We start from the raw sequence: 12129 nt of genomic DNA on the forward strand, positions 1-12129 counted from the left end.
TCAGAATCAGCTGCATTTTGGGGTAATGTTATTGTTTATGTTACGGATCAGCCGAAGAAAATGCACTCGCGTTAAGGTCCATTAGACTGAACATATTAGAAAGATTACGTATCTATCACAATCGAAAATCCCATGATCGTAAACTGAAGTGGACCTAATGTGGCCCATGACGTCGGGTATTATATTATTTTAAATAGAAAAGAAATTATAACGACTATGGAATAGTTAGAAGCGGTGCACAAACGACCCTGGGCACCCAGCGTTTGGTAAAGGTTTTGTAACATAACGTACTAGTGTACGAAAAAAGATGTATGTGTTGTGGTTGTAAAAGTTGAGACAAGATGCAGACCTACTTTGACCAATCACATGTGTTAAACTGCTCATTCTGACGTTAGTTTCACCTGGCAGGGCTCATTAACCCCACGTGGAAGTAATAGAAGGATGTGTCCAGAAGGACCAAGTTGGTTATTTTGTTTTCATTAAATGTAAAAAGCTAAATATTGATATAACCTCGTATAATTCCACTGCTGGAAGTGACTGGAATAAATACACTTAATGTCGTTTCGAACAGGTTCTTCAGTTTGCTTTGGATTGTTGTGGAATTTAGGTACTTGTTTGTTAGTGTTAGTTTATTTATTTAGTGGTCATTTCATGACTATTACAATAAGGACAATTAGTAGTGTAATAGTGCATTGTAGTAGGGTTCTTATTCAACCGTCAGTTGGTGGTGAGTTACATTACAAATGCCTATCGTATAATTCAAAATATTCCCGGTATCTTGGCTTAAATTTGCAGCAACTGGGTACGCCGCTGTCAGTGTTGCATTGAAGCGAATGGCGGACAATTTCAACATTTTTTATAAAAGGTACGCTTTTCTTTTTCATTTTTACTTTTTTTTTACAAGATGGAAGTGCATTCGGCTTCTTCCCGATAGGTACTAGATCAGCTGAGCGACGTTAGTCGCCTAGATCCAGGCCCGTAATGAAACAAATTATAGGTTCAAATTTACGAAGACGATTTGCGAGCTCAATTGACACTGGATTGAAAAATTGTATAACACTTTTTTGTATTTTGTGTCAGGAAGCCATGTTTTTTTTTTTAATTATTATAAATGGGACACCCTGTATAAAAACAGAATTTAACTATCAAAGTTAAATTGACTATAAAAGTTCTTTTGCCTAAAAAAAAAGAACTGCTGTAAAAGATACCACCAAACGAAGCTCGGGCCTCCACTATATATCGAAGAAGCTAATTTTTGTATATCTATTTAGAGATATAATTACTCCACCATGTCACAATCAAGCGAAGTTATATATTTGGAATTCGGATTTAACTACTTTAATATAAAATTGAAAGTGAATTGTAAAATTAAGAATGACTAGCCAACAATTTAGCTACAGTTAATGAATAATTTAATAATATAATAATAATCTTAGCCTAATTGGAGAACGTAGGAATTGCAGGGAACTATCAGAGGATGAGTGAAGACGGTAAGCCGTCTCTGCATCTTTGTGATCTTGTAGTCGTTTTGCGACTCTCGATTTCTTGACTTGACTATTATTCATTATAATATTGTCATGTTCGTGGGTTTAACAAAATTAACTTCTAAGATTGATAATAAAGAACTTAAAAACACTATTAAATTATTACTAAACTTTATGAATTATTCTATTTATTTACACTATTGTTGATATATCACTATTCACTGCGCTATTTATTTCACTGCTATCACTGTCAATTTATTTCTGGATTCACTTCTGCAACGGTCAATTTATTTCCTCTTTTTTCGAAGATGGTCTCTTCATTTAATCACTCTTTTGTTTACTTTCGGAAACCTTCACAATTACAAATACGGCGCACATGAAAAAAGGCATCCGCGGATAGTCGGCGAATCGATAAGCCGTTCACGCACACACGAGCACACTCTTGCTCGCTACAATATTGATTTCACTATTTAGACGGTTGCTAATTGACCCACTAACGCACGTAAGTAGGTGTTAGCTTGAAGTTTTAAATAAACAATTTATATGTACCAACTTTGTACCAGTAGCCTAAATAACAATTTATGTATACTGTGTAACACAAGTCAAGATTTGAACGAGAACATTTTGCGAAAATTTTAGTGAATTTCTGTGAAATATTTATAATTGGTGTAATACTATGAAAAGTGGGCTCAGCGTTTTGATACGGAAAAAGCAATGCTAGAAGTCGCAAAGATGTTGAAAACTAATATGAATTTCCACCGTTTTATTTTTGATGCTATGTGACAGATACATTTAGAAAGTAATTTTAAGGTTTCGCATCGATTATATTCTCCATCCCGAAGAAACTACTATACATCGATGCTTGTGCAGTTTAATGATCCGTATACTGTACGTGAAGATACTTGCTATAGGGCAATTCGGAGGATACTTCTCGTGGGGTTTCCTTCAATAAATTGCACAATTAATAATAATTATTTTGTCGCCCAAGCCCCTCAGTCGACACCACACCCTCGCTATCATGTCTTCAATACTACAGACACTATTGTCAGCGAATTCGGTCGCCATTAATCAGGCCATCCCTCCCGATATAGGCAATATGTCGAGAGGTGCACCGTAACTTTACACCGTATATGATAATTTCATAACGGGAAATGCTGTAGATTCAACAATTTCCATTACTTTGAAAAGTTTCCTCAAATAAAAAAAATATTACATTAACGTAATAAGCTAATTCTGTATTAAAAGTTTATTATAAGCGCCAAAATTGAAACATACAAGCTAAGATATTCTAAGATACATTGAAATGTATGAAGTTAATAATTTTGAATTTTGTTTGGTAAACAGGTTATGAGTGAGTAATTTCAATATAAATTCCTTAGTAAACAATTACTTAAATTTTAAAAATCGGTGCAAAAATTTTGAATTGATCATTTCGAAGCTCCGTTCTTTTTAATGCAATCCACATCTTGAAAAGAAATTATGCCTAATAAGAATGAAAACATTTGCGAAACATACAGGAAGAGAATTTATTTTTCATAAAAATATATCAAGTGTAAATAAATTGTTTAAATGCTTCTCTTTTATCTTTCAAATTAGGATCCGTTCGTGGGTCATGAGCCATTTTTCCGGGAGTACAATTCACAAGTTCTTTTTGCATCCTTGCCCGTATAGTACACGTTTTTCCATTATATGATGGTGCCAAATTGTTATCTTTTTGATATTTCTAAAATAGGTTTTATTAAAGTTGTGCCTTTACTTTCACTTACTATACTTACCATAATTACTTGGTTTATCGGATACAAAAGTCTTCCTCTGCGTAGAGCCTGATCGGTAACCTCTTTAGCATATTTGAAGAAGTCATCATCGTCGCTCTTAAATTTATCCTTTTCTTGTTCGAACTCGCACTTTATTATTTCTAACTCCTTCAAATCTCTTTGCTTTTTTTCTTTCTAAAACACTAATTGTGAATGCCAGTATGTCAACTTGGGCTAAATATAGTGAATACAATTTGTTCAAGTAACTCCCCGCGATATCTCAGAATATCTTCCCATCTTCTCTTTTTCTTATCCTCCTCTTTAGATCTTACTACCTCGTTACCTTTATATCTATTTAACATTATCCATTTCCTCATTTCTCCGTCAATATATTTTCCTCTTTCCTGCTCTTTCAAAACCTTTTGTCGATTTTCTAATCTTTCCGTTAATAACATCTTATCATATTCTGCCCTCGCTGCGATTTTTTCCAACTCTCTGCGCATAAATCAACATTAATAGGAGAGTACCAACAACCAAAAAATGTGTCTTTACATAAACTAGGTTAAATTGCCCTTTTTTAACATTTGTTGGTATTTCCACCATAAATTACTTATCGTTAACAGTTTTGATTAATTTCGGAAGACTAAATTACCAATACAAATACGTTACATAAAATTAATCAAACATTTACAAACTTAAAATTTTAGTGAGTACCTACATGGTAACAGTACAAAAATTCAACATATGTATACAGTAGGACGTTATAATTTATTGATTTTACTACGTACACACATTATCATGTGTAAGCAACCCACTATACATAGTAACAAAGGTTAAGAGGGTCAGTCAGGTCGAGTTTCAGTTAGGAGGTAAGAAAAAGCGAAACAATTAATTATTAATAGTGATGTTACTAAAGAATAATTAGTTTAATAAATTAGTTGGTAACATGTTTGATTACGCGGCAATTGGTTCCAGAAAGAGGACTGCAGAAGAACGGAACATCAATAATTTGGCCTAATGCAGTATCAGAATGGTGAATTCGTCCTTTGACAAGAAAATTGATCTTGACTACGCCGTAGAGACTTCACCAACTCACAGAAATGCAATCTTATATGGCTGGATATTGATGACCGATATAGCAGATGATGTCATCATTTGATTGAATTTACTCCCGGAACATGGAATCGAATTAAATATAAGCACTTCTACAATGGGTATCGTTGAACAGGAGATAGGAATGTCAAATCCCAAGGCGTATCTTATGCTTACAACGACTTTAGAAATAAGAGATCAATATCGGGCATCGCCCAGAGAAATAACCTGTCAATGCAGATGCACCGGAGACACTGCGTAGAAAACTGTAAATATTGTTCATCTGCGAAGAAAAAAGGAGATCTGGCATCAATCTGTTGTAATCTAACCATCGTTAAGCCTGAGGATTCCTGAAAACACAACAAATTAATCGAAGATCAGAGAATGAACGACAATATTGGCCCAATGATGAGATGGAAAGATCCGGAATCTAAAGACTCTCAAGGATACATATGAATCACATAATCCAATCAAGCAAAAGTCTCTCAGCATAACGTAACTTAAATCCATAGTATAAAGTATTTGACACATGCCAGTCAGGAAAACCCTTTTCACCATTACCTGATCGAAACTGTTGGAGAGTAACTGAAACTCGTCAACTGTCACCAAACTAACTGATCCAACATACAGAGTGTCTTACGGTGAAGGCCCATTAGAAAATTTCAGAAACTACTTCGAATTAAAATTTACAATTTTAAGGTCTAAGTTTTTCTGAATTAAATAAAATAATGTCATTCTTGTAACACTTCCGGTTATACCGGAAGTTGTCATCAACTTTGTTATTTTAAATAGAACACCCTGTCTATTTTTGAATTTTCAGAATCTAAATTATTCTAGAGGAGCTTTTATGATACTTCCCAATATCTAAGTCTACTAGTGTTTGAGATATTCCAACTTTACCAAGAAAAAAAAATGTGTTTTCATTATCTAACCCAAAATTGCATATTTCATATGTAATGAAAGCTGAGGTATTGATATTAGGAAGAAATATAGGAGGATGTCCCTCATTTACTACAGTTACGTTAAAAGTTATTTAGTGTTATACAGAGTAGTAAAAATGTAATGCCGAATTTGCGTAACTCGCATAAACATGGAGGATAACAACAAAAAAACACCCACACAACACAAGAGGGGGACGGGTTTGACTAATAAGAGGCAAAATTCTAACGAGCGGAAGTGCCATAAGAGAAGCATTGGAAGATAAGGAATTTAGCCCCTAGATATCCTACTTGTGTCGCTCCCCGTCAGTTTAATGCTCCTCATTTCAAAAATGCCCATAGATCACTGATGTTCTTGAACACAGCCGATTCAAAGCTCCTGCCTTGGTCGCAATGCAATTCCAATGGTCCTCCATATCGGCTGATCCAGTTATTGTCTAGCTTTTCGGCAACGGTGTGTGCTTCCTGATTTGGTATCACACTTTCTTCGGGCCACATGACTACTAAGATGTATCAGTTTCCGGAGGCGGTCATTGGGAATGGTCCGGTCACGTCGACTTCGATTCTCCGAAATGGCGCTCCCATGTTGTATTGTTAGTATTCATCCACTCTTCGGTCTCACGTGGGGCATGAACATTTACATTAATAAAAGGTAAGCGTCTTGTATCTTCATGCTAGCGTTTATATTGAAAACATGACTCTTTAACGTGTCCGCCCTTTTTACAATATGAACAATTCTTATCGAAATTTTCGTTTTTACCATGATTACCCTGATTATTAATTTTATTTTTTATACTTTTTGAATTTACGTGTTCTACTAATAGGAAGAGAACTTAAAGGACTCCCTAACGTTTTCTTGTGCCATAAATTTGCATACCTCTTCTAATTGAATGCAATGATCGAAAACATTTTCAATGTCAGGATACTTATTTTGTAGAGGTACGTTGAATAATTCCGGTTGTAATTTACGGACAAAGCAACTCACTGCCGTTTGTTATTTTGTTTTGTTTCACCTTTTAATTGCATACCAATAGTTACTGAAGAAATAACTGTATTTCTCAACGGAGCTATTTTTTGATACAGTTCTTTGGATTCCGTTTATGGAAAGCATTTCCCAGATCACCTGAACATAAAGTGAATCGAACTAACAATAAAATATCTTCTACATTATGTAGGTACCTGTTTACTATTGCTTTTAATGAATGACCCTGTAATTTTGAAAATCTTAGAGTAACATCAATTTTTGGAGAGGCATCAATCATTAGTTTGAAAACAGCGTTATCTAACCCACTTGGGGTCTTTCCTACGGGGCCATTATTAACTGTCTGAAGGATTCAGAGGTTTCCTCAAATTCTACCATAAGAACAGTCTTTAGATAAATTTTGGAAGGTTTTCTATAGGAGTTAATAACAATAGAGAAATCAAAATTCCTACATTATTTCTTAATAAGTCTCTATCATGGACTTCAAAAGTTGAATACGTTTTCTTAAATAGCCAAGGAACTTGCGACGTAGGGAAATTCTTGATAGTGGTATAATCTGCCTAATTAATCTTCTGTAACGAACATGCAGCGTGGCGGTGTCCACGTAGTTACATTTTTTCCAGCTAATGGCCAATTTTTTTTGCATTTGCTGGATTTTGGAAATCCCTCTGACTGCGACAAATGATATAATTGCAGAATGGATAGAACGAAATGACAACAATCAGACACGGTCACTAAGTATAACAATTATTTTATGGATTGTTTTAGTCGAAAGGGAAATTTCTAATCTATAAACCAAACGAAATATATTTAGCAAGTTTATTCAAAAGAAGTTGAAAAGCTTTTCAAGTTTCATACAAAAATATACATATCTCCTATCCTAAATCTGTCGTCTTAGAGCCTAAACAAGCGTCTCTAACAGGGGGTACAATAAAAAATACTCGATACTGGCGTGAATTAATAATTTCACTTGGTGAATTTAGAAACAATTGTAAAAGTAGAGTTGTTATTGGGAATAGGATACGGTTTCGATCCTTTATGTGCTCAAGCCACTGCAGGCGAAGTCGCAAGACAAAACGTTAGTATAAAATGTAATAATACATTCGGCAATCATATGACATACAAATACGTATAGATTTATTTTCATTTGTGTCAAGAAATGAAATTAATGTGACAAGCTACAAAAAAGAAAATGTACAGTAATGTACGATGCTACATTTGAGGATTACATATGCTCCAACAAGGTCCATTTAGGATATGGATATCTACTTGCTGAAACGAATCCCGGCGTAGCTCACCTCAACGTGATAGGCACGTTACCATAATCGAACAAAATAATTCGAAGTTGATATCACGTTGAGGTGAGCTACGCCGGGATTCGTTTCAGCAAGTAGATATCCATATCACAAATGGACCTTGTTGGAGCATATGTAATCCTCAAATGTAGCATCGTACTACAGATGGCGCTCACCACGCCATTTGTAGTATTTTCTAAAACGCGCTGTTAAGACAGCAGGTAAAGGTTGGTCTGTNGAGGGTTAAGTGCTCCTTAAAAAGTATCTAGACAAGCAACACATCCGTAGCATTCAACACTGTAAATATTAAAACGTATTACTCGTTGTTTCTACTTTTCTGTCTATGCTCAACAACAACTGTTTCTCGTATTCCTCGATAATGTAATTGAAAAAACACTTGTTGTATGCAAGCAACACACCCGTAGCATTCAACATGGTCCTTCGAGCCGGATCCGAATACAGCGGAAAACGAAGGTGACATTAATTTCGATGTTAGTGTGAAATTCGCAAAACGAAGTTCATCTTATCCATCGGCGACAAGCAGATCAAGTTCATCAACATCGTTTAAATCATCAGATCTGCAGACAATCACACGTAGGACGCACCATCGAATTCATGAACACCGTTTGAGTTTATTGAACATTCAACACTGTAAATATTAAAACCTATTACACGTTGTTTCTACTTTGCTGCCTATGCTAGACTACAACTGTTTTTCGTATTCGTCGACAACATAACTGGGTGAGTTGAATAGTGACTACGCCCCGTTTGGCAATTTCATTTTTCAACACTTACATGATGTAAAACTTCATTATCGACGGTAGGAAGGAAAAAGTCACGCGCCACAACATCACGCGTCACGCACCATGTGTGACCCCTGGTGGATATGTCCAAAAGGAGTAATTTTAACAGGCATCAGAAGCTAACCTGTTAGTATCAACCCATAATACGAAAATTGCCATTTCAACAAATTATCAGCAGATCGCGCCTACTCTGACGTTTTGTTTTGATTTGTAGTTCGTCTTTGCAGTTCTATATGATACAAACGTAAAAGTTTTTAACAAACTAAACCAATATCCCGCATTCGTCAGCTCGAAATAAAGTTGTATTTTTCCTGGTGTTTAGTAATTAGTTAATGTAATAGTTCAAGCCATTTTTTTTAATTACTACTATAATATACAATCTAAAGAAGTTTCACTTCCTACGCGTGAGCACTAATAAACGCTCTTCCTTTTTTTATCGAAAACATCTTAATGAAAGGATCGTTTCTAAATCTTGATTAAATCCATACACAATACATATTTAAAACTAAACAGATACAAGGCGTTTCTGAAATAAGTAGCATACTTGTAGAATTCGATAACCAAAAGGACTTGACCTCAATAGCCACAAAAATTTAACAAACTGCAGACACGTCTTTCGCTCATTCACGTTATGAACATTCTCAGCGCAAGACCGTCCTTCCTATATATTGCAGCTTGCAAGTGATAGGGCACTATAGAACAAGAACATTAAGTGAATGTTTGGTAGTCCGAATGTTTTTCGAGAAAAACGTATTTAGAAGTACAGGAGAGTGTCAATCCAGCCCATCACGCAAGGAAATACGACAATGCAACGGCGTATTCAAACAGCTGGTAATTAGAGAAATTAGTGTTGTATTTCTTTTGTATTTTTGTACTCACGAATTGTTTCTTATTTGTTGGATTAGATTAAGTGTGATTGACGATATTTATGTTACAGGCAGTACTTAGTTCTTTTAACGCTTTAGCTGTATAAATCAGTCAGTTATTTCAGTACATCAGTTTATCGCTGTCGTAATTTATTGTAGAACAGTAATTGTTACAATGGCGTTTAGTACGACAGATCTCTGTAGCATGATACTAATTTAAGACGAATGTAAACACAATGTCAATGCAAGTATCAAATTGTACGATTATCCATATCCCCATCGAAAACGTCATCCTTTGTAAATCGTCTTAAATGAGGTACAGAGATTAAAACAAACCGGCAATGTACCTTCCACGTGAGGGTGTATATACCTCGCCATGGACTGCCTCTAAGACTTCTGAAATTCATTCCACTTCATTCCCATGGAGCTTGTTTCTTGTTCCACCTGGACTTTCTCACATTCTCTTCAAAATGCCGTGCTCCAAGTTATGGGACGTCCATTGCGCCCAATAGCTTTTCGATGTTTGACTAAGGTGGCTTACATCTGGCCACGATGGTCATAAGGTTCCGGCTTCTTATCATCTCATTATTGGGCCGATGTCTTCGTCCTTCCTGTGGTCTTCGATTAATGCCTAAAATCCTTAGGCTTAACGGTGGTTAGATTACTCATTTTTATGCTGTTGACAGATGTGGAAGTCATACAGCTGCCACTTACGCATCCTTGGAGTATAGCCAGCGTCTCTCCTCGTCAAGAAATTGTTAGTGCTATTATTTTCTATGAATCAGTCCAAGAATTTGCCTCTGCCGCTGCTCCAAGCTGCTTCAGGTAAACAGACCACGAGATCTTTCCATCAAAAGTTGGAGGTGATCGAAAATTACACCTCCAACTTTTGATGATCTTGCGCCGGAATCTTCAGGTATTGCGGTAGAGGGAATTCTTAGCCTTTCAATTTCTTCTCTCATTTATTCTTCTATTTCTTGTCTCCTTTCTTCTATCTTCTTTCCGATCTCATCTGTAATATTGTTTATCTTTTCCTCAGTTCCGATATTTATTACTTCCTGTACGGCTTCCTTTTTCTGCTTCGTTTCTTCTTGAGCTGCTTTCAGTTCATATTTCATTTCTTCTTGAACTGCTTTCAGTTGTTCTTGTGTCAGCTTGTCGTTATTTTGTACTGCTTCCATTTCCTGTTACATTTCTTCTTTTCCTGCTTTTATCTCTTTTTGTCCAGTCTACATTACTGCTTTCATTTCTGCCATCATTACCATTAATGAATTTATTTGCTCCTCCATTTTTGCTTCGGAAGCTCTAGTCGTAACAGGCATGTAATCTTTTTTCTTCGAACGCCTTCCAACGATGCATAGTTTGTTAAAGTAAGTCAAGATTGATAGATACTTCTAGAAACTGGTCTTCTTTGCCACTATATATGTTGGGTTTCCTACATACATGTGACAATACAAAACACTAATTTGGCTAAGATATTACTGCCAAAGCTTATTTGATGGAAATATATAAATGTAAAAGAATTGTAGCAGTGGAACATTTGTTTTTGTAAACTGTCAGTGTTTGGAGGTCATTCTGTGGAAGTGCTACGAAAAATCATTTTACCTGTCATACATAAAAAGATTAAATATAATATAAAATTCCAGATAGTCGACGTTGATCACTATACGTCACTTTCAGAAAAAAGCATCTTTTACTCTAGGTTTCATAAAATATTGTACTTCTAAAATAACAGAAAACTACAGGATAGAAGCAAAAAAAATATTGAATATAAAGATATCATTCAAGGTTATGGCAAGTTTGCAGAAAAGACAATACTAGCAGTTGACGAATCAATAATACCATCCATTCAACGTGCCAGAAGAATATCCATCACCTTAAGACAAAATTTACACCAGTAATTGAACTAGAAAAGGAAGGTACCACAGACCTGCCATAACTAGACTGCTCATAAGGTAGGTTAGGTATCAATATAGGCCAGGCAACCAACTCTTCAGTGCGGGGTAAAAGAACGTTATAGTATGCTTTGGCGCATAAAGAACCAGAGGTAGAGGGTTGTTTCGTATCGACAATTGCGTCTTTTTCATTAAATTGTATACTTCTAAGAGGCGTATTTTCCAAATGTTACAGTTAAACATAATAGTTGTATTTAAAAGCAAATATTGACCTTACTTAACGAATAATTATTGTTCGTTGTTTTTCAGATTTAACTTTTATGTGAACGGGAATATAGAAAACGCTCGGTATTATATCACTTTGTAGGACATTTTTCGGTATCTTTCTTAGAAAATCGATTGCTTTGAAACGTTTTCGGAAATGACACTATGCCTAGTGGGATTAAAATTTTCCCTTCGAGTGACTTTAAATATTCATCTGTCGGAAATCTGCATATTAAAAACAATTACGTCAATTACCTATGTTATTATATACCGATGTCTAAATTTGAACAGAATCACTACTTACATAACGCATGCTTTTATTCTAGGATTTATCTTTAGCCAATTCCCTTCGATTAACCTATGTCGTCCTAATTATCAATTTAGGCAATATTGTACCTGAGCTAGGAAAAGCAAAGGTAATTTTTTCGACTGTAGATCTGAAAGAAGGGTTTTGGATCGGGTGTTGAAGCTATTGCAGATGTTATCCTAATTTGTGGAGTGGGAGAAAATATGGGAGAAGCTATTAATGATCATAATAACAAACTAGAAATGTTACTACTAAGTAATCTATTGATAGAGAATGCATCTAAAGTAATAGCAATAAGAAATATGAAAGCACAACCCTCGGTTAGTGAAGTTCTAAGGATTCTAGGGATGGTCATTTGCTTTTTTGTTTTCTTTCTTTAATAATGTTCTGAAAATAATAAAATCCTAAACTCCAAGTTCATACTTATTCCATTGTTCTCCTTCTTATGG

At 35.3% G+C, this 12129-nt stretch overlaps 1 protein-coding gene across 1 annotated transcript in view; it reads right to left on the minus strand.

Annotated features, from left to right (window-relative positions):
- Nucleotides 1–2992: 2992 nt before the first annotated feature.
- LOC108740313 (coiled-coil domain-containing protein 173-like) overlaps nt 2993–12129 on the minus strand; it is a 34637-nt gene continuing 25500 nt past the window's right edge. The window contains exons 7-9 of the mRNA XM_025973657.1: nt 3490–3733; nt 3260–3433; nt 2993–3207 (exon numbers count right to left, since the gene is read on the minus strand). Coding sequence (XP_025829442.1) covers nt 3031–3207; nt 3260–3433; nt 3490–3733 — 595 coding nt within the window. The 3' untranslated portion in view covers nt 2993–3030. The remainder of the gene's footprint in view (nt 3208–3259; nt 3434–3489; nt 3734–12129) is intronic.

This window comes from Agrilus planipennis, unplaced genomic scaffold, assembly GCF_000699045.2.
Source record: "Agrilus planipennis isolate EAB-ADULT unplaced genomic scaffold, Apla_2.0 scaffold58, whole genome shotgun sequence".
Taxonomy (NCBI): domain Eukaryota; kingdom Metazoa; phylum Arthropoda; class Insecta; order Coleoptera; family Buprestidae; genus Agrilus; species Agrilus planipennis.